The sequence below is a fragment of the Carassius auratus genome, unplaced genomic scaffold (assembly GCF_003368295.1).
Source record: "Carassius auratus strain Wakin unplaced genomic scaffold, ASM336829v1 scaf_tig00033088, whole genome shotgun sequence".
Taxonomy (NCBI): Eukaryota; Metazoa; Chordata; class Actinopteri; order Cypriniformes; family Cyprinidae; genus Carassius; species Carassius auratus.
In genome coordinates this window covers 200,058-224,752 of record NW_020526047.1, presented here as the reverse complement: position 1 = coordinate 224,752, position 24,695 = coordinate 200,058, and the positions used below count along the sequence as shown (strand labels likewise).

General features: G+C 36.0%; 1 protein-coding gene across 1 annotated transcript in view; it reads right to left on the bottom strand.

Moving 5' to 3' along the window:
• LOC113081088 (disintegrin and metalloproteinase domain-containing protein 12-like) overlaps positions 1-24,695 on the bottom strand; it is an 86,286-nt gene that overhangs the window by 54,226 nt on the left and 7,365 nt on the right. The window contains exons 2-3 of the mRNA XM_026253135.1: positions 15,587-15,672; positions 10,865-10,938 (exon numbers count right to left, since the gene is read on the bottom strand). Coding sequence (XP_026108920.1) covers positions 10,865-10,938; positions 15,587-15,672 — 160 coding nt within the window. The remainder of the gene's footprint in view (positions 1-10,864; positions 10,939-15,586; positions 15,673-24,695) is intronic.

Sequence of the window (24,695 nt, the reverse complement as noted above, 5' to 3'; positions counted from 1 at the left end):
CATGTTACCACCTCAGTCCCAATCCAGATCCTGGAAGATCTTTCATCTGCTTCTTGTATTTTAAAACTATTGTTGTTCTCCCTTCGGGGCTCTGTGTGTTCATTACATCTGTTTGACAGAGCATTTGGATGGTCTACATTTCAAACGGCCTCACATCTGCTAAAGTAGCAAGAATATGATACATGAAAATAATCCTGCTCCGTGAGCCAGTCACAAGTATCTGGGAATACTTTATTTACTGATCCATTTGAAGAGCATACAAGACACGCCAGTATTGTCACAACTGCTCATCTGGTGTCTAATAAATACAGAATTAAAAAATAGATATCTATTTTTCTAAGTGGTAAATAACACAAAGTTTACTGTATGTTTTACAGGAAAATATTTCAGTCTTTTTACTTCAAACTTTAATGTTTAATACAATGAGTCATTTGCCAATTCTCTGTCATTTTATGGTAAATTTACTAGCAATTTCTGAGTGAAAATTATTTTTCTACACCCATTTTTTATAATTTTGACGAAGAAAGATATATATAAAAAAAATCTAATAAATTAAATGAAATTATATATATATATATAAAATTAAGATATAATAAATATTTATATTATTTTATTGTTATATTTTAATATATAATATATCCTTATATTATATACTGCTACAATAATACTAATAATTGTAAAACTGTATATAAAATATAATACTTTTATGTTATGGTTATGGTGATGTTGTGTTATGTAATTTTTCGAAATTGAGATTTATACATCATCTGAAAGCTGAATAAATAAGCTTTCATCCATTGATGTATGTTATGTTATGTTCATTAAATATGTTGAATCAAAATTTCAAGTTTAATTCACTTGTGTCACTTGCTGATTCTCTGAAATTGTTTTTTCAATTTGCTAGCAATTTCTAAGTAAAATTTGTTTCCTGGAAATTGTTTCCTTGTTTCCTGGAAACCCCTTTAGAGCGCTGTCTAAACAAGACCTTCGCTTCAGCTGGAAAAATAGTGTTTTGTCCTCATAATTCACCAGAAGCCAAATGAACAATGCATCGTGTCCGGAAGCACTCGAGTGTCCTTCACTCCGGCCCTCAAACTAAATTTCATTTGCACTCAAGGAGTCTGTGTTTGTGTCTAAATTACAAATCCTTCTATAAATGCAAACACGTATTAATCACAGCATCTTTATTCATGAAAAAAAACTACACTGGGAATAATGACTTCAAACCTTCAGCCTCATTACTCTTCTGATGCAGCAAATGCAGCATGCATAAGAGAATGATCCCTAAATAAAAGTATTAATAAAACACCCATGTGACTATATAATGCTAAATAAATATATAATTAAATTCATAGAACAATACTGAACTAATTACCTTACATATTAGATTATATACAAATAAATAATAATAATACCTCTTAAAGCTTCCATAAAACACACACACATTGTATTTTACTCAAATGCAAAATCATTCTTAAATACCAACAGTACATCATCTCTCCACCTCTACATTTAGATCTATTTAATTTCCTCTCAAACAGTCTTTCTCAGCTCCACACATCCAGCACTTCCTGCAGCTCGAGTCTCTGTAGTTCAGCTTTCATCGGCGTCCCTGTAGGGAACGCTCACAGTCATCCGTCTGAAGCCAAACCTCGGACTCGTGCTCAACACCACACGGCTGAACATCTGCTTTCTGCATGAGCACGAGGGAAAGGCTCCCACAACTCCCTGCTCCTCTTTTATTGTGCTTTAAAGAGCACGAGCGGTGGAAACGCTTCTCGAGAGCAACACGCCGCCTCAAACCGAATCCCCTGAAATTAGCCAACAAAAGGAAAATCACTAAAGCAGGATTGGATTTCCTCAGCAGATCTTCAGGACTCAGGGGTGAACACTGGTCAGATGAGGCGGATGCAAGAGGTTTTGTTTGCTTGGTGTTTTTTTGTAAAGTGCACAGGATAAACCCCTCCAGACCGGTCCAAGACAGACTGTCTCTTTCAAACACTTATTCAGCACAGGCTGTCAGACCGACTGGCCACTGCACCAAGGTCAAAGGTCAAGAGTCTCTGCTGAGCAACAGGATGCTCGGACTGAGGTCAAGCTGAGTGTCAGAGCGAAGACAGGATGTGGGATGAGCAAGTGAGGAAAATAACAACACACTCAAACACCTCCACAAATACAGCTAAAGACACAAACAAATAAAAACAGCCAGATATAATTGAAATATTTCTTTGTGGTAGACGGAACATGAAACTTTTATGAATTTAGCAGCCATTTACATTCATGCATTTATTCAAAGTGATTTAAAAAGAGGAACAAAAGCAATCCATCAAAGAGTGACAGTATTAGTAAAATACAATGCCAGGTTTATTAGGACTTTGCTGTATATTTTAAACAATAATTCACCACCAAATAAATAAATAAATAAATAAAATTGCCATCTTATTTATTTTAACATAACTAATAATTTTTATTTTATTTTATATCCTTGGTTCAATGGGCTTTTTTTTTCTCAGTATGCAAAAATATTTAAATTTAGTAATGTATTTATTATAACATTTATAATTTTTTAAATAAAATGTTTAATTGTAATACAAATATAATAATACTAATAAATGTATGATATAGTAATGTATATTAATGTTATTTTAAATTATTATTTATTTTACTAATAAATAATGAGGCTATTTTCTGGCCTGGTGTGACAGATTGTAGACCCGGAAGTAAACAGCCACTGCAGAGTCGGTGGGCGGAGCTAAACAGGCAGTAATGTATAATCGGTGGGCGGGGCTAAACAGGCAGTAATTTATAATTGGTGGACAGGGCTAAACAAGTAGGGATGCTAAAAGCAGGCGTTGATTTTCTTCAGCAGAAGCAGGGTTTACCAACACTATTACATCATAAAGTGTCACAATCTGTCAACCCTTTAAAAATAATACAAAATCTAATTTCATTAGCGGTAAGAGCAATTCATGGGCAGTGGTTTTTCTGAATTCCCTCACTCACACCAAATTTGTGCAGATCAGCTTTGAAACAGAGCTAATATTTTTGTCTATTACACTGATGATCCATTATACGGAACAATGTACATGGATCCAATTCAACTCCCAAAATCCATCTTTTGATTCGACTGGTTCATGCGTCCACCTTATAAGGACAAAGAACTCGAGCTGGTCGGTAAAACATGAAGTCACTGTACAGAACATAAATATGGAGAAATGGTAATAAAAACTGTATAACGGCCAACTGACATGAGTAATGCCTGAATGCCATTCTATGCATGTAATTTAATGCTTTTAAAATGAAATCTATTATCAAAAGAACAATTCTGCACATCTGTAATTCTGCCAGCATATTTAGTACTAAATAAAAGAAGAAAATGCAACTAAGAGGCACGCACACCACATCAATTAACCCAGTTTGCAACAACTCCAGCTGTTCCTTTTATGCACAAGTGAAATAGTGAAATAGTAAAATTACTACAAATCCTTCAAATTAATAAAGTACATTGTGCACTATATTTACAGTTTCTTTAGAGAATAGATTTGAATAGATTATAAAATATTAGATTTTATATATTTTATATATATATATATATATATATATATATATATATATATATATATATATACACACATACATATACACATACACACACACACACACACACACACACACACACACACATATATATATATATATAATATTAAATTATTCTTCATACATAAACAACATTATTAATTTTACATAAACATAATTATCATAATGCATTAATAATAATTTTAAATAAAGAAGATTATATATTTAGGAAGTGTATATTTATGAAAATATAATTATAATTACAATAATTATATATATAATATATAAATATTATTAATATTACATAAACATAATGATCATAATGTATATATAATAATATTTAAATACTAATATTACCTGAATAAATTTTTTATATCATTAGTATTATGTAAACATTACATCCATATACATATAAAACATAAATCCATTACAACATTTATAATATTTGTGTATTAATAATGATTTTATACAATTATATATTTTTTCCACATCTTTGAAAACCTGAACGTTTTCCCACTACATTACTTCATTACAGGCAAGCGATCTGATTGTGGTAATAAAGTCTTTTGTACCGCTACCACTGCTAGCCGATGATGCAGTACATGACTCCAGCTCTTTATTAGTGCAGATGAGTCTGGGAAAAACAAGATCTTCAAGTGCTGAGTCTCATAACAGTGTTTCAGACGGTCTAATCAAGAGCTCCAGTTATCTACAGCTCACAGCGGTCATTATCGCAGGGAACCGGCTCCTTGACATTACAAATTAATTAGAGGGGAAACGCAGAAAACATCTCACAAACTCTCAGGAGGAGGTGTGTTTGTCGCAGTCTTCGGTCTCTTTAAGCATCATTTTCTTGTCTTTTGTATGAATGTCTTACAAACGCACTCTCTCCCTCATTCTCTATTACACATCGAGCCTGATTGTGCTGCTCTCTCATCTTTCCAGCTCTGCACTTGAGTTTTTTCGAGTGCCAAATGATTTTATCCGTGGCCGATTCGGTCAGAAAGTCATATTGCAGTTTTAGTTGTGACATGATTCGCGTGATGCTGCTGCTCAGATATCAAGGCTAATGTCTCACTGAAACATCAGCTATTATAACAATGGGCCCTATCTTGCACCCAGCGCAATTGACTTTGTACACCGACGCATGTGTCATTCCTATTTTGCACCCGCGCAAAGCGCGCTTTTCCCTCCACAGAAGCACGTCGCTAAACTAGTGAATGAACTTGCGCTCCCTGGGCGGTTCAGCGCAAAAAAGGAGGCGTGTTCCGGCGCAAACAATCCCTGGTGCTATTTTGCTGTTCCATTAAACAATTGCGCCACTGACCAGAAAAAACCTAGTCTAAAGTCAGTGGCGCGTTGCGCGTTGTTCATTCTGCTATTTTAAGGGCGCAAGCTTGACCATAATGTAGGCTATAGCGTGCACAACGCGCATACACTTTGCTCATGTAATCTACACAGATGCAACAGTTATTTTTGCAAATCATAAATTGTTACACTAAAAAAATATTAACACATGAGATGACGGAAATCACTGTGAAATCTTGCTTACAAATTATTCAGGCTAATTGTAGTAATTAAGGATCAGACCTGTTTGCCCGATAGTGGCAAGACATATATGTATATAAGGACATCTGACAAATTTGTTTGTCCGTCAAGAACCAGGAAAAAAAAAATCGATGAAACAATTGTGGCTATTTCCTCCCACGCCTGTTTAACCGACGCTATTTTGGGTGGGTTTCTCCCATCCCCATACAACACAGCTTCTCTGTCTTTCACTGCTCTTACAAGAACATCAGTCTCCTCGGCTGTGAACCGCTCCTGGCGTGCGCCTGGTAAATACGCCATAATAATAGCAATCCATAATGGAACTTGCGCACCTGCTTTTAAAGGGAATGTTGGATGACGCTCTGATTGGTTTATTTCACGTTACGCCCAAACCACACCTATGAATAATGAAGCTACTTCAGACCAACCCATTTTAGATTTGCGCCGGGCGCAAGAGCCATTTATCCCGCCGGGAAAATAGCAACAGCGCCGAGACCCGCCCACAAAGTTACTTGCGCTTCGCGCTTTGATACTTGCGTTTCAGATCGTTAAAATAGGGCCCAATGAGTGAAAACTGCGTATTCACGCTTGATTTCTTTAAATGAACCAAACTCACACTTTTTTTGTCGACTAAAAATTTAGTGCAAAATAACTCCGTTCATCTTGAATTTACAGTGCATCGACTTAAAAGTCGAATCAGTTCTCTTTTGTGTAACGGTCTCAGTTGACTGTTATTTAACACAGATATTTTTTGGATCCAGGTCAACATGAATCAGGGCCTGTCCGCTCTTCTCCTCTTCTCTCTGTTCATCACATTACAGCTCCAGTTATGTTGAAACTCTTTTCCAGATGAGTCCGCTTGTCTCTGTGGACGTGCTGCTATAAGCATCTTTCAGTCTGTGCATTTGAGTGTGTTTGTGAGATTATAATAGAAATGGCATTGCTGGATTAAAGTCATAGTCTGTATTTAACCTCATGTTCTTCCAAACCTGTATGATTTATTTTAAATGTGTGTTGTTACTGCTTTTTCTAATAAAATTACATCATTTACTGAGCAGAGATATTCGGTCTCAAAAAAATAAAAAATAATAATAATAATTTAAAGAGCCACACAGATGGGAAATCAAAAATTAACTGTATTACAGTGTATGATGTAGCTGTCCATCAGTGTAAACAATGTGCAAAATAATTTAACCAAAAAGTACACGATTTATAAAGTTATTGACTTCTAAAGTAAGGAGTCGACTCTGAATCGCTGAAACGAGTCGTTATAGATTTCAGATCTTTTGCCCATCTCTTTGTACGTCACTAGGAACACTTTGCATAATAATCTCCGCCTACCGTCTTGGGAGAAACTGACCTCTGACCTGCCCCCCCCCCCCACACAGACGCTCTGGTTGGTGTGAGAGCATCATGTCGAGGAGACAGTGTGTTTTTAATTGTAAAGGCAAGTTTGTTTTATTTTCACTGCCAAAGAATGAAAATCAGAAGAACCAATGGCTAAAATTCATTTTTACCACAATAACAGAGCAGTACAACAAATCCCTTTTGTTGTGTTCACAACATTTCACTGATGACTGCTTTTCTAATCTCGGTGAGTACAGCGGGATTTTCAAAGCGTTTGGCCATAAAAGAGGGTTCATTACCAACTTTATTTAGAACAACGAGAATCTCCGAATCACAACGCGAAGTATGATTATGAAGTTATGTGTTTGTTTTCTCCCGAGTGTCTTATCAGTATGTGTGCTGTCTGCAGCCTTTCTCTGCGCCGATCGTCATGTACAAACACGTCATTAAAATGAAGTGTAACTCCGTGAATACTCAACGAAGAGACATGAGAGAGATATCTATAGAAAGCTTGACATGTCTACTTTAAGACTAAACAAGTGCTGCCGAAAACATATTTTCTGTGATAAAGTAATCCATATGAAAACAACGCGATGTCTGTTTTTCATGTCTCCCTTCATTATATCTAATGTGCGCCCCCCTTCCACCCCCCCACCCCCCCGCGTTGAAAGCGCTATTCGGATTCAAACTGAAGCGCGCGGCATGAACAGCTTTGCACGAACCGTTTGGGGATCTATGAGAATTGAGGTAATTTTAAAATGATCTTTTGACAAAATTACAATGTTTTTTAACCTTGGATGGATTTAAACCTAATGTACAGGACTTATAAACAGTGATAGGAAGCTTAGAATTTACATCTTATTGGCTCTTTAAGTAGTCGATGTGACAAAGTATTTTGAAGAGATATGATTTGTATGAGAAACAGGTCATTGTTATTTAATGAATATTTAAAAGAATAATAATAATGAAAGACCTTCATCTAGGGTCAGATATAAAATATTTTAGTTTTTATCATATATATATATATATATATATATATATATATAGATATTAATTATTATTCAAAACTATATATATATATATATATATATATATATATATATATATATATATATATATATATATATATATATACCTGTACATATACATATAATATAATGTAAAAAATTATATTGCAACAATTTTGCACTTTGAGAAATCGCAATAAAACAACAAAAAGAACTAATTATGAAACAAAATTCCTAATACATTAAAAATTTTCAAACCTATTCCAGTGATTGTTTTGTATAGTAAAAATTTTATTGAATTACTAAATATATATTTTTAAATATAATTTTGGTATGGTGTTTGGTTGCCACTTGAAAAATCACATAAAAACTGTACCCTACCGAAAAATTCAGTTGAGAACCACCGGCCAGTGTTTCCACACTTTCCAGGAGTCTGTGTTAATCATCCGCTCGGGTTTATCGCTTCATGATAATGTGAGAAGGTGTGGAGACCTTGTTTTCCTGTCTGGCACATGGAAGGGTCATGCCTCTGATAACAACACGTCTCCAGCGCTCAGGAGAGGTGGTCTCCTCTTCCACCACTGTGTCTCTCTCTCACACGCTATGGGAACAGTCCAGAAATCACTTCCGCTCATTCTGAGCATAGCATGCTTTGGTTTTGCTTAAAAAATATATGTTACAGGTCCAATAAAGATTGCAACATGACTATTTAGAAAAATAATGCATTAAATCACCTGCATACTAATATACCAACATACTGACCATCCCGATGCACACAACCGCAGAAACTACAGCAGTGATGCCACCCCACTGTTTGCCAAATTATACTTCTGTATTTGACTGGGCAGAAGAATAATGCACTTTGTTCTGACTGTGAAGAGAAAAAAAAAAGAACCAATTTTACCTCCATTTCCACTTCAGGGTTATTCACAGATATTAAATTTACTCGTACAACTTAATTAGGGGCTTTGATTAAAATCAAGAAGATTAAATTGAATTCATGTTCTTATATAAATGAACAAAGACCATTTAATTCAGCTTCATGTCTTGTTACTTGTGTGCCAAACACACACACACACACACACACACACACAAATATGTTTTGAAGATTTGCCGGTAGCCATTGACCTGCATACTATTGTTTCCCTACAGTGGAAGTCATGGGCTACCGGCAACTATTTATTACTGTATTTCTTACAGAAAACATGCATTGATATATTTAAGTGCACATCTACTGCTTTGACTCGGTTACTAAACTGCGATCAAGCATTTATAGACTAAAAGACTAGGAACATAAAGAACACAAACTGGTCATCATGTGTTTCACTGCTGCTTATGAAAGGACTAAAATCTTTGACCCTGTAAATCAGTGTGCTGAGCACCTCCCACAACATTTTGAACTCCTTGTGCTGAAATCAGTTTGAAAAACAAATCCAAGCTTTCAACTTTGATAATTTGATTTGATGAATGTTTTTCTGCTTCATCCAGTTTCAACAACTGGAATTCATCAGCTTCAGTGGGGCAGGAGACTCACACGAGATCTCTCTCACTCTCTTACTCATGCAGTTTAACAAATGCTGGATTTAATTTCCACATGACACTGTCTGACCACCACAGCCTCAGCCAAAAGCCACAATAACAGTGAAGCCGAGGTTTTCTGGAAAACAGGCTCTATGGCAATACTGGTGTTCTGTCTACAAAACATTTATATATAATGCTGTTCAAAACTTTGGGCCAGACATTTTATTTTTCATTAATTGCTCATTTAGTAAGAATGTAACTGATCAGAAGTGACATTTATAATATTACAAAATAACTATATTTCAAATAAATGCTGTTCTTTTGAACTTTCTAGTCAACAAAGAATCCTGAAAAAATTAAATGCATCATGGTTTCCACAAAAATATGAAGCAGCACGACGGTTTTCAACACTAATAATAATTAAATGTTACTAAAATAACAACAAATCAACATCTAAGAATAATTTCTAAAGGATCATATGACACTGAAGAGTAACGATGCTGAAAATTCAGCTTTACATCACAGAAATAAATTACTTTTTATATTCAATAGAAAACTTATTTTAATCGTAATAATATTTCACAATATTACCGTTTTTTTTTTTTTTTTTTTTTATCAAATAAATGCAGACTTGGTGAGCAGAAAACACTTTTTGTGTTTTTGTGTCCTGTCTCATATCAAGACCTGGGCAGCATTTAGCAGCTGTGTATGTAGGCTACAAGAAATCTATAACGTCATGGTCACTTACGCCGCAACTTTAAATGCGCCACAAATTTTGAATGTTTTTTTTAATTCTTCACGCTCTGGTTCACATTCACACATGCTCTGTTACCAGAGACCTGAATATAAAATCAGAAGCTCACGCAATGAAGTTACTCTCCCACCCTCTCGCTCTCTGGATGATATACTGCAAAACAAATGAAGAGCATGGAAATCAGCAGATTCAGTAATTAGACTCTGTTTTGTTGCCGCCGGCACGAAGCTGTCACAGCGAATGTTCATTTGCATTCAAAAACCACACTGGCAAGGGTTGGTTTGACAGGAGCTTCATTACGCCGACCTGATTGACCGCGTCAAACTGGTCTAACACTTCTGAAACACAGAACATCAGCTCAGCCTTCAAATGCAAAAAATAAAGATATACTACAATTCCTCATGTAGAAATCAAACACCAAACCGAAAATATGCCCTGAACGAATATCTCCTCTGCTATTGTATACAATATAGACAATGATGCGAAAATGGACAAACCCAATAAATATATACTCTAAATAAGCAACTAACTGTGGCTACATAGCATGTCTTATTTAAGTAACAAAACACAGCTTTTACGCTCTTACAAACATATCACTGCAAAATATGTTTTAGGATTTATTAACAGTCAAAACACCCGAAATTACAAATAAATATTGATAATAATATTAATAATAAACTGTTGGACAAAGGGAACTGCCAACACAGATGTCATGCATAGAAGCGCTAGAGAGTCCGTAAAAAATGAATAATTAATAATTATAATAAAAAGTAAACTAAAACTAGAATGAATGAACAAGCAAACAGTATATTGGGGGTTAAAAAAACTTAAAGTAATAGGAAAAAATTATCTCCAAACAATATTTTTCACATATTACATTAATTAATATAAAATACAAACTGGGTATTTATGCATACAAACACATAGTTCCTTTTTTAATTTTATGATGGGGTCTTTCACAAGAGGATGATCATATTTGGGGTCTGTGGCATTTAAAAGACTAAAACCCCCTGCCATAGTATATCAGCGTGCCATGGTAATACCTAATGTTACCATCATTGTTCTGTGGTACCGTGTATGTGGTAAAGTGCCAGAATAAAGACGGATTTACTCATTTTTCTGCAGATCAAGTAGCAGCTGCTCTCCATCCACTTCTATTAGCACCTTCAGTGATTCAGGATGACCCTAAAACCAGACAAAAGAGAACGAAGAAAAGCATGATCTCCTAAACTGAAAACAAATGCAACAGAAGACACACAATTCACATTTTCGAAAATCACTCCCCAAAGTCTCCTCATTAATGGGCGGTGAAAAATAAAAATAAAAAAGAAAGTGAGTTCAAAAATTAAGTTTTACACAAAATTAAATAGATGTTCAGAATCACGGTATTGATCATCCATCAAAATGGTCACAATAAGTGCATTACATTGTGCACTGCATCGTGGGATACAGTTGACATATCAACTGAGAGATAAGAGGGTCTGTATTACTTACAATTGGAGAAAGTGTAACAGTCAACTTGCATCATTAACTTGGAATATAAAACTGCATTTTTTTTTTGTTTAGGATTGTTTAATGTAAAACATATTGAAGATTATCCGATAGGCTGTCTATTCGTTAAACAATAAGCACATTCCTTTAAAAAGCTGTTTATTCAGCATAGTGAATCCATTCCTCCATTGACATCAATTTAAAACAACAAATTATGCTTTTTAATAATTATGCCATTATGCTTTTTTTTTTTTTTTTTTTTATTATGCTTTTTGGGCTAAAGGTTGCAGCCTTGCCTTCTAGTGGCTTTGAAAGAAACAAAACGAATGATCAACCTATGGAGATTTGCAAAATCATCTCGTACTTATGCATGACATAAGTAAATAAATTGCTGGTTTATTCATACAAGTCAACTATTAACTTGTGTGTCCATATCATTAGTGGTCAGTACAAAAACACATATTCCCAATGGACTGGAGAATAGAAATGTGGTCGCACATCTTTATTTGCGTTAAGTATTACGGTTTATCCGAAATGCATCAAATTATGAAAGTAAAATGGGTTGCAATAGCTGTTTCTTGTTGGCTTAACTTATGTTAGTGGTTACAGTCATGGAAGATGAAGTTCTAACCGCTGCTTTAAAGACAATGCAAGTCCGCAGACCAATACACAGCGAGAGAAAGCATCTTTCCAGATTTGAGTGGGCTTTTGTACAGGATAAAATTAATCCACCATTGTGTCGTAAGTCTGTAGCTGTCAGGATTAGTTTTATGTTTCAATTCTCTCTGACATTAATTCACTTCACGCTCTGTAAGTCTGAAAGTTCGGCAGATTTACTACAAGGCTCTAAGGGAAATGGATTTAAACCAGCCAGGCGTTGACAAAATACAGCAGAAATAAGCATGAATCATCTGTCAAACATGAAGAGGCCCATGCATCATTGCATATGCGTGCTAATGCATGGCTACAACCGTGACACATACACACTGAGGTAGATGGTGGGAAAGTTAAGTCTTTAGCACAAATTTGACCTAGAATATGGGCTGACCTTCATCCAAGTGATGGAAAAAAAGAAAAGCAGATTAAACAAAAGCCAACCCTTACGAAAAAGAAGTTTATTCAAGTGTACTATTAGTATACTTCTTGTAAACTTAAAAGAGTCTTCTTTTTATGTACTTCTCAGAAATATACTTTAAGTCACATTTAAGTATACCTGACTTATACTTAGAAGAAGTCTAAATATATTTGAGCTATACTTGTGCTCCGGGAATCCATGGTTTCATTGTTATCAGGTAGGGGGCGCCATAACACACTTTCTGTACAGAAAAAAAAGAAGAAACCGAAACAACAGATGCATAAAGCAGGTGTTGATCGACTCTATCTAAATTTTGATTATCATTCTGAATCCAACTCAGAATGAATTTCAACTCAGAATTTTTTTTTTTTTAAATCTCATTTATTTATTTATTTATTTATCTTTCATGTTTTTATAAAAAAAGAATGCATGAAGCTAGAATATAATGTTTTTTTTGTTTGTTTGTTTGTTTACCAGCATTTACCTTGTTCCTTCTTTTGATGTTTTGTATGTTCAGATATTCATATAACAAAAATACAAATTAATATCTAAATATGGACATAGTATACTAAGTATGGAGTAGTATACTTAAAATTATGATGTAAAGTTCACTTAAAGAAAATTAACAAGTATATTTGCAGTATAAAACTTCTAAACTAGTAGTTTACTGAGACTATACTACAAAGTGTACAAAAAATACTAAGTTCACATTTAGTATAGTTGAAGTACAAACTAAAAACATAGTTGTGTACTCAAAGTTTGCTACTGTTATACTTAAAGTATACTTACAAGTATAATCTAGAAAGTGGGCCAATTTAGTCCCAAGAAGTGTTGATATAGTACACTTACAAGTATACAACTAGAACACTGATTTTTTTATCAGTTTTGTTTACTTAAGTATACTCAGTAAAATAAACTTGAAGTATACTTCTTTTTGGTAAGGGAAAGGAAAATACATGGTTTCCCATGGTAAAACCACTATAACATACGTCAGCCTGTGGCCTATTACTTTATTAAATGCATGGATGTAGCATTCACTGTATTTGTTGGAAAAAATTATTAAACCGCATGGGATACATTGAGAGTTTGTGGGTTTGTGGGAGTGCATTTATAAATCTCTGATGAAAAGACATTTGAGGTTGATGCTCTTATGGATGTAACTTGGTTAAAAACCAGCGCTAACACCTTTGACCTCCACTAATCCACAGTAAAGCAAACAAATGGAGCAAATGTAACACCCTTGTAAGGGTTCCTCACAGATGTTTCAAAGTGACATCACTGCAAGAGTGTAAAACAAAAGTGTCAAAGCAAGAAGTATGAAAGAACTTTGTGAAGCTCCCAGGGGTCTTCAAACTTAACTGGTATTGACTTTCATTGGCTTTCAGGTATTAATTCGCCAGAGTCACTGAACGAATCAGTCAACTAATCTTTTTGGTCATAATCTCCATCACTAGTTCATAAATCTACTGAAAAGGAACAAGAGAGACTTGCATTGACGAATAATCACTGGTCTCCAACAATAGCATTACCTCCCATTTCGATTTTATCATAGACCACCTGGAGGATCCAAACAGCCATTGCTGCACTGGAGCAAAACATGCCAAGTGTCAGTATCAATTATTAATTTCCCAAAAAAAGAAACACAGCATTCCAGCTGAAGATCTTCATCCCAGGCTTGACATGTGGTGTTGGGAGTATTAAGGGATGACCTTTCGCTGCTCCAGGAAACTTAACAGGAAAATGTCATTGTGTCAGACAGTGTGCCTGTGCAAACTGGGTAATGAAGAAGAACAGTGTGGCACGGCAGGTAAAGCATGTGCTCATTTTTTGATGATGTGAGTCCAGCTAATACAGTTCTTCCACTATATTCCCACAGTTACACCCTCCATTGACTGTCCTACAGTGTTCATTTTGGTAGCAAATTTTGATTATAAAATTAGTCATAGTCTTTTGACTAAAATGCCATTTAGTTTAGTCATATTTTAGTAATCTGAATTGTTTTTAGTTTAAGTCTAGTTTTAGTTGACTAAATATCATAAGACTTTAGTTGACTAAATCTACAATAATTTTACAAAACACTTTTAACTTTCAAAGGCCAAGAGGACACTGTAAAGTTTCACTGTAAACCCAGCCATATTTAAATACTTGAGTTAATGCCCTGAATTACAGTTTTGTGTGTGAACAGAACTGAACTCACTCTTGAAAAAGATTGACACCGTGGTAACCATAGCAAAAGTATGCCATCTTGCACATTTGGTATCCACAATTTGTGTTGTCTGATAAGTAATATTACAGCAACCAAAACCTTTTTATGTTAGGTGTTGCCAGGTCTGCATGCAAAAGTAGCCAAATTACCATATCCCAAATATCTAAATATGCAATTCCCATACCTTAAGTTCATATTTTACAGACACTGTTATACAATTTGAAAACCAATATCGTTGTGATCATAAACACAACACAAAGGCTCTTCACCAGTGGCTTTACTTCACAAACTTGAACATTTAGCATCTAACGCAGTTTTATCATTGGTAGAATATAACATATTTAGTACAAGCATTTCAGTCAAATGTTCAGTTTACCCATGGCAGCCATTTAAAAGTAGCTAAATTCCACGGGAAAACAGCTGACTTGGCAACCCTGTGCAGTGTGTGTGTGTGTGTGTGTGTGTGTGTGTGTGTGTGTGTGCTTGTAGGGTTGCCATGTCCACTTATTATAACTGTGGCTTTTTAAGCATCTCTAAGTTTGATGTTTGGGCTCTACTCTTGAAACAATACAAATTATGGAGTAAATAAGTAGGCATTATGGAGTAGGCATATGCAGGTCACTATATTTTTGTATGTGTTTTACTTCCAAGATAACACGTTTGGATATGAGCTTATTATGGGCTTGTTTTTATTGTTTGTTTGTTTTTGTTTTTCAGACAAGCTCTGGCAACACTAATGAGTCAAAAATGTACCCCTGTGATTTTCTGCATTGCACATATAGGCAAAAAAAAAACTCTTTAAAAACAGCATTAACAACCAATTATTCAAGTTGGTATGAAAAGTGCATAGAATTTCTTTAAATGCAGTTGTCAATTCCTGCATTGTTCGAGAGTCAGTGGTTGTAGAATGCAGTTTTTACTCCCATGAATCACTGAACTGTGTACACAACAGGACTAAGCACTAAAAGGTGAAGTGACAACTGAATTTAGCTGCAATGTGTATATGGCCATAATGTGTTTCTGAGAGAAAAACTGGGAGCTCGACTTTACCAGTGACTTACCATTGACTTTATTAGACTGACCGGTCTCTGCTGTCCTCCGATGAGCAGGTGTGGTTCAATTACGTCATAATTCTCCAGCGTGTCAGCTAAAAGAAGGAAAAACAAGTAAGTGAAATCTCCACAATAGCACAAACCAGTGATCTTTGTTCTAGACATTTCATCGACTGACGACATCACTAAAACACTGACTAAGCCTGCTGAGCATTACTATTTTAAAATCACTCACAGATAGTCTTTCTTCAACCCATGCTATTTATAAACCTTTTTTGCATTCGCAGCCTGCTGAGGTGACGGCATGAACACAACATTGCTAATCGATGCTTTTAAACATCAGGCTTGCCCTGACAACTATCTCCCTGGAAACTGCATTTATTTCAGGTTTAAATCAGACCTTTATAACAACCTAATGAAGCTCTTTGTTGTGGCCTCGTCTGTCCCTATATGCCATAACAGTGGTATCATATTATGTACACATCATACATTCATATCTGTACAGTGCAGCTTATCTCAAGCAGATAGCATGAAACCACACGCAGACTTTAAATTAAAATAGTTATTTTATGTTATATTAAAACTAAACTGCAATATTAATTATATGCATATAAACTAACATCACATTTGCAAAAAAATGTATCACCAATCTTTTAATTTCTCTCACACAATAGAGGTCTTTTTAAAATAGGTTTTATTACTGCAAATCTGCATTATAAACTGTAATAAAACTGTATTTTTTTTCCATTCAGCATTAATTTACAATTTCTTTCCCATGTCAAAATTACATAATGTAATTATATATATATATATATATATATATATATATATATATATATATATATATATATATATATATATATATATATATATATATATTATCTTTTAAATGTACAGAGACAGAATACCACCCAAAAAATCCAGAAAAAAAGCACATTATATAAAGGTTAGAATTGATTTGCATTTCAGTGAGTGAAACAAGTATTTGATCCCCAAGCAAAACACGACTTAATACTTGGTGCAGAAACCCTTGTTGACAAGTACAGAGGTAAGAAGTTTTTTGTAGTCACCAGGTTCACACGCATCTCAGGATTGATTTTAATCCACTCCTCTTTACAGATCCTCTCTGAATCGTTAAGGTTTCTTGGCTGTCGTTTGGCAACTCAAAGTTTCAGCTTCCTCCACAGATTTTCTAATGGATTGAGGTCTGAACTTAATGTGCTTCTTCTTGAGCCACTCCAATGTCTCCTTGGCGGTATGGTTAGGGTCATTGTCGTGCTGGAAGACCCATCCATGACCCATCTTCAGTGTTTTGGCTGAGGGAAGGATGTTTTCGTCCAAGATTTTACAGTACATGGCCCAGTCAATTTGTCCCTCATGATGTTGAAGTCGTCCTGTACCCTTAGCAGAAAAACAGCCCAAAACATAATGTTTCCTCCTCCGTTCTTGACTGTAGGGAGGGTGTTCTTGGGGTCATTCATTTCTCTCCCTCCAAACACGGCGAGTCGATTTAATGCCAAAGAGCTAAATTTTGGTCTCATCTGACCACAGCACTTTCTCCCAAGCCTTCTCTGAATCATTACATGTTCTTTGGCAAACTTTAAACAGGCCTGCACATGTGCCTTCTTGACCAGGGGGACCTTCTGGGCGCTGTAGGATGTCAGTCCATTGCGGTGTAGTCTGTTACCAATGTTTTGCTGGGTGACTGTGGTCCAAATGCCTTAAGATTATTAACTAGCTCCTCCCCTGTAGTTCTGGGCTGATCCCTCACCTTTCTCATGATCATCTTTAGCCCATGAGGCGAGATCTTGCACAGAGCTCCAGACCGAGGCAGATTGATGGTTATTTTGTTATTTCTTCCAATTCCGAATAATCGTACCAGCTGTGTCCTTCTCACCAAGCTTCTTGCTGATGGTCTTAGCCCATTCAAGCCTTGTGCAGATCTACAATCTTGTCTCTGACATCCTTTGACAGCTCTCTGGTTTTGTCCATGGTGGTGGGAGAGGTTGGAATGGAAGATATAGATGGGAGACAAAGTTCTTGCTGGTTGGTAGGGGATCAAATACTAATTTCACTCACTGAAATGCAAATCAATCTCTAACTTTTATTTTATTTTTTCTGGAATTTTTTCATTGATTTTCTGTCTCTGTCCATTAAAATAAACCTACTATAACAATTATGAATAAATAAACAATAAGGAAACATGACGCTTTAAGGGGTGAAAACTTTTGAACAGGATGAAAAGTCAACATATTTTATTTAAAATATCTTAGGACAGAACTAAATAAAAAAAGAACATGCATTTTGAAAGACCGCTCTTATTTTGTTAAAATTACTTACATTTTTACAGGGGTTCCCAAACATCTGCATGCCACTGTATGTCATATAATATTTTAATGATATTAGTTATATATATAAATTTACATGTCTATATGTAAATTTATGTATGTAAGGCTCAACAATAAGTAGAGTCACTCAGTCCCGTTCCTGCTCTTCCACATTTGTATTCATATGAATTTAAGTCAAAGAAACACAAAGTTTAGTGACTTCAGCTTTCACCAAACCACCCCAGTGCACGGCTCAGGCTGTATATCTAACGGCTGATGTAGAATTAGCCATAATTTCCATGGCAATAAAACTGATCCTAAATAATCAAGACCAGAGCCTGACAGATCTGGCTCCTGAAAGAGGCCTAATCCCGGCACAACGGAGGTTTTGAGGTTAGTTTGGGTGACGGAACGGCCGGGTCTGTGCTGACATCACCTTTTTACGACCGCAGCCGATACACACATGGAATCGCCATCACGTTTGTAGCGGTTTCATTTCAATGGGCCTTTGAAGACGCCATACACCTCTATGAACGACAGATGAGGGTGAATAGATGATATTGTTAGCAGTGCTTTAATGTTCACTTGTAAACGGGGTAACAGAGGGAGAACTGGAGCCAAAAACAAGCAATATTTGTTCATTTTAGAAACTCTTGCTTGTGTGGTGGAGCCATTTAAGAGAGTCAGTAAATTATAAAGGAGTGAGGCTCCAGCGCTTATGCTCAATAAAGCAGAGCGAGAAACTTTAGTTATTACACTCTTCACCCGCGCTGTTATTTATACATCTGCAGTCAAGTCAATAAAGCAAGCCTGCAGTTGAGAGCGTCGATGTTATATGTGTTTGTTCTTTATTGGCTGATCTTTTGTACTCGATTTATGAGAGAAATTGACTGAATAATTAAGGTATACCGTAAAACTTTGAAGAGGTTGCTCAGAAATCATGTGTCATCGCCAGATGCAAATCAAATCAATCCTTTTTTCAATATTTGAAGCGCTGTGGAAAACGTACACACTGGGTTTGTGTGAATAAGGGACAGTTTTCTGCTTTGATCTGTGAAACACCATCAGAAACTGTACAATCTCTCTATATAGATGCTCTAAAAGTCCACATTACTTAACTGGCTGAAACTGACATCATTTCTAAGGCAACTTCTAGAACGTTCCTTGAGCAATAATATCTTGGTCTTTATAACCCTGGCCGGAAAACCAGTCTAAACCGGTCTTAACTGGTCTCCAATCTTCCCAGTCAGGCTGAAATATTGATGGTTTTCAAAGAGATTTTGGACACATTTTAGGCTGGAAAATCAGCTAGACTTAATAAATAAATAAATAAAATAACCATGATAACCATGAATTGCAATTATAATCATAAATATTATTAAAATATAATAAATGATATATATATATATATATATATATGTGTGTGTGTGTGTGTGTGTGTGATTGTATATTGCTCAATTGATTGTAAAGACATTTATTAGTTGAAGACCAACTCAGCCCTCAGCTCAGCTTAGATCCCTGAGTTATTTTTCAACACAAATGCTGGGTCGAGCCTTTTGGATCAGTTTCTTGGGGTATTTTTTCAGTGTTTGGGTAGTTTTTGTGTAACTCATCTCCTGGGTCAGACGTAATCCATTGAAATTACGTATAACGTCATTACCCATCAAAATGCACGTTTATTTAAATGCAATGGTGTGGGCTTTTTACACTGATCTCATAGTATTTCCTACATATTTTACTAGGTGGCTTATTGGTTCGAATGACCACACCTAATCCCATCCCTAAACCTAACCCTCACAGAAATCATGCTAAATTATGATTTATTGAGCATATATACATTTTTGTGCACGTCCATTCCCTGGGATCGAACCCATGATAGCATGATTACACATCAAGGTATAACGCAATAATCTACCAACTGAGCTATACGAAACGCAAACCAGAGTGCAAATAAAAGAGTATAAAACATTAATATGAAAACGACCTTTTGCCAATAGGGGCGCAATTGTAGTATACGCTCTGATGGGTCGTATTTCAGGGATTTGGACAAACGACTTATACGAGTGTATTGGTTGGAGGACAGGTCGTTTATTTGATCTATAAAATTGTAGCTGTGCTGTATAATGTTTAAAGCAACACACAGGGGCACAGTGTGAGTCACCTTGTTACATTGGTTTCTTCAAGTGATGGAAAGCCATTCATAGCATATTTCAGCTAAGAGTGAAACGCGTGGCAGCAGTCCATTAGCAGTTCTCCACCGAACGTAATTCCAGCTCGGGCACGAGAACCAGGCCGTGACGCTGGAAACTGGATAACAGAGACTGCTCGATAACAAGTGAATTACCTCTAAATGTTTAATTTTTACTTATATAGGCAATAAGATAAAGGAAGTTATCATGCAAATCAGTGGTTTACAAAAGTTGAAGGATTTAAGTTAATCTGTAAACATAAATAGTAAAAAAAAAGAAGCTAGTGTTACAGTAAAAATGAATAAACCTATTATACTGGGTTAAATAAACAACCCAGTTTGCTGGGTAAAATTAAACCAACGTGTGTTCTGTTCTATATTAACCCAGCCCTTGGGTTAAACATTACCCAAATTGGGTTGTTTTTAACCCGTGGTTTTAGAATGTAGCAGAGCAGTTTAAACTAGCCAAGACCATCTCAAAGAAGATTTCCCAGAATGCCTTAGTTGTTTAAAGTCAGCATCCATCAGATCTTGTGTTTCAGTCTCAAGATTTTTGAGCATTTTGTTGGTCGGAGAACTTCACGACGTCAAGATGCAACAAACAGCGTCTAATCTCCAGTGGGAGTCTGAAGTAAAGTTCACATGCAGCATCTTTGTCTGACATCTGGACCCGAGGGGATGTCAGGGAAAACATCTCCAAAACTTAATCAGTTTTGGCCCACAACCACTTCAAAATAAAAACCACAAACCCTTTATAATGCCATCGCAAGCAAGCGCCCCCCACGCTCCTCCTGAACACCCACCGGACTGTTTTCTGTCTTACACAAGCCCTCGATGTGACAGCCTGTGCAATATGAACCATTTCCTCACAGTCTTGGAGCACCAAATTTTTCATCCACCGCTGATAAAAGACCAGTTTTACTCTAAAGCAGACAGATCCTTCTTTTGTTTCTCTTCCTGCTGAAAAAACAACCACATGTTGAAATTTGGATGCTATGCTAGTTTGACCTAACTAAACCAGACAGACTACAGTACCTTACTTGACCTGCTTAACAATCTGTAAGAGCATGTCAGATTTTGTTATGATCTGACCTCTTGAGACCATAACATTTAAAAAAAAATAGGTCTTGGGCCCAATGTCGGATGGGGTCTCATTCATAAATGACAAGTACAGTATAAATGAAGGTCTTAGCTGGTCTTTCCAGGAAGGCTTCACTGTCCTCTACTACAGTAAGTTGTTATCCAGCATGCAACCTAAGTATCCAGGTAAACACTAATGGTTGTCACCTGTGGCTCAGTGACAGCATCTCTCTGTGAGAAAACCACTGAGTACGTTCACATCCCGCTGCTGTACTGCATTTGATTAAATATGAAAAACACGGCCGCAGGCGACATGCTGATGACTCTCCACATGAACAAAGAGAAAAACAGAAGAAAGCCCAAACAGACGCTGTGTAGAAAACACGGGCCACGGTCCAGATAGAGAGTGAGAGGAAGATAGAGGAGAGAAAAACACGGTTTGCGCCTCAAGCGGTTTTAGAAAACTTGCTCAATGAGAGCATGAAGGTCCCAGCGCTACACTACAAACTATCCTTACATTGGAAACAAATGTGTGACAGAAGAAAACACAGGTTTTGAGGGAAAGAGTAAAGTAGGGATTTCATCAGAATTCAAGTTAATCTGAGACAGATGATGAGGAATTCCCAATGACAGGCCCGCCTCCGTCTTTACCGGGAGAAAACAGGAAATTGTCCGTCGGGTCGGTGAGTGCAGGCTGAATAATGAAATAATCCACTGATACAGATGAATGTAATCAGTGGTGCTGCTCACATCATGTTGGGATAAAGAAGGAAAATCTGCAGTGAAAACACACTGGGATTTACTGAAATACCCCCCAAGAGCCTTGTGTTTCTTTGAAAGAGGTCATGTCAGTTTGAGGCTACAGATGTTACAAGTCAAAGAGACCTTGGTAAAGACAAACATGTTAAATATAGCCAATACGCTTCAAAAATACAACTTTTGAAAGAAATAGGGAATGGAAATATTTCCAAAAAGAGAGAAAGTTAAGAAGAAGCAATGACTGAACTGCCATAAATAAATCAATAACTAAACACACAAGCAAACACAAGTAATGCAGTCTGGCAGAAGAAGTGTTTGTCCATCCTGTTCCACAAAAGCTAACTTGTTAAAAATGAAGAAATGCGTTAACTAAATTCAAATTTATTAAAGTGAGAATTCAAATATTGTTAAATTATTTTTAGTGAAAATTCTCTTTGCTCCAACGTCACAAATATTTTGTGAAGCCAAAATTCAATGTTTGCCCTAGATAAGTTTTGCTAATCTAGTTAAAAAATACAGTTGCATTGACTTTTTTGCATTTCTGCTTTTTCATATTTAAATTAAAAATGCAATTGTGCATCCTGTTGGCCAACTTTATTCAAATTCATAAATTGAACTGGAGTTTAAAGTCATTGTCAATACAATTCAAATGGTACAAAGGAGTATTCCCATTTCAATGCTCAGTATGAGGGATAACAGTGATGCTGACTTTGCAGAAGAGCTCTATACATCACCTTTGAGCATCATTCTTATCTCATTCATGCTTATTTCGGCCGACCTCCAGTTCAAACAGCTCAGACGACACTAAACAAATACACAAAGGGCTCCGCTGGTGACATCAGGGTCTGTTGAAAGACTACAGGACTTGTGATTTCTGTTTGCAGAAAAGTAGTAGGTTACTCTTAACAGCCTATTTCAACTGAGAGAGAATCAAAAGATTTAAGGAGGAGAAATAGAAGGTTTCTCCTCTTAAAGGGATAGTTCACCTAAAAATGATTTACTCACTCTCAAGCCATCCAAGCTGTATATGAACAACTTATTTCAGGCAAAAACAATAAGAGTTGTGTTAAAAAATGTACTGACTCTTCCAAACTTTATAATGACAGTGAATGGTGGCAGAGATTTTGAAACCTCAAAAAGTGCATCAATCCATCATAAAAAGTGCTCCACATGGCTTTATAAAGGCCTTCTGAAGCAAAACGATGCATTTGTGTAAAAAAAAAATTCATTTTAAACTTTATCAACCATAACCTCTAGCTTCCACTAACTGTCATGCGCTCATTCACAAGACGGTGGCGTTCCAGCAGATGATGTAGGAAGTGGGCGCAGCGTAATTATATTTTGTAACATATTTTAACAAGTATACATTTGGGCATTTTTGTATATTTTGAAATATATTTAACCTATTTGAAAATATTTTTTGCTGTATGGTTGGAACTGACTGTAGGCCTCATCGATCTGAGTTTATTTGGTCATAATATATCAGCATGAGAGACTTACAAGAAATGTTTAAAAAAGCTGGTTGTTTTTTTTTTTACACCAAATCATATGCATTTTCAGGACTTTTAAGGAATAATATATATTACTGGTCTTATTGTGCACAACTAGTGAACATCACTTCAAAGAAAAAATGTTTGCCTTCATAATCTTTCATCAACATAACATTTCGAACTCACTGAAGGCTTAGTTCTAGCACACAACATCCACTATTCACACAATTTCAAAATCAAAAACCAAATCAAGCCCTGTCCTATTTTTTCTAATTGAATATCTTGTTTTGCTCAGAAATGCGTCAGATTGCAGAAGTAAATAGGGTTGCAAATGTTTTATGTTGATCTTAAAATGTTCTTGATGTTATAGTAGAGATTCTTCAGAACCATGCATTTGCTTCTGGCATCATCTGTTAACACCAAAAAAAAGCTTTAAGATCTTTAAAGAACCAGGATGAAGGTGTTTTATAAAGAAAAAGTGCCTCCTAAGCCATCAAGACATAGAAAAGACTTTTTCGGTTCCAGCTGAAACCTTTATCATGATGAAACTTTAAAACTCCAGCATGCTCTTCAGCGCTTGAAAGTGCTGCACCATGCAAAAAACAAAGTGCTGATAGATCAGAAAGAACAGAGAATAGGGAGCTAATGTCTTCTTATGCTTTCCCTTTGCGCAGGACATGTCAACATCCCCAGGCAGGACGTGGTGAATGTGACGCCCCCTGCTGGGTGGTCAGTGTGACCTCTGTGCCCGCTGGCTGTTATACTGTGCATTTGTGTGTAATTTTAGCATATGCCAGCTGTTTCACATGTGTGCCACATGCTCAAACAAGAAGCAGAGGAAGAGTAGGCCTCCACAGCCCCATTTAAAGTTCACAGTTGTGCATCCATATCACCATGGCGGATCCACAGCCGAATGTTTCTATACTCAGATCCTAAATGGACTTCTGGGGTAGTTCAACCACAAATGAAAATTCTCTCTTAATTTGCTCACCCTCAAGTTCTTCCCAGGCTGAATGAGTTTCTTTTGCTGAAAACAATAGACGATCATTTGAACATGCAATGTCATTTACAACCTATTATACTTCTAATTTGGCGTGCAACAGTATATTCAACAAGCAAACTGAATATTAGAATGTTAAATTACAATTAAGAACAAAATATGATGGCTAATGGCCAATATAAAGACATCACACTATTAAACTATTTAACAAGTAAAAACACGTGCATATCAAATGCTGAAATTAAATGTACATTTATTTTACTTAAATATATAT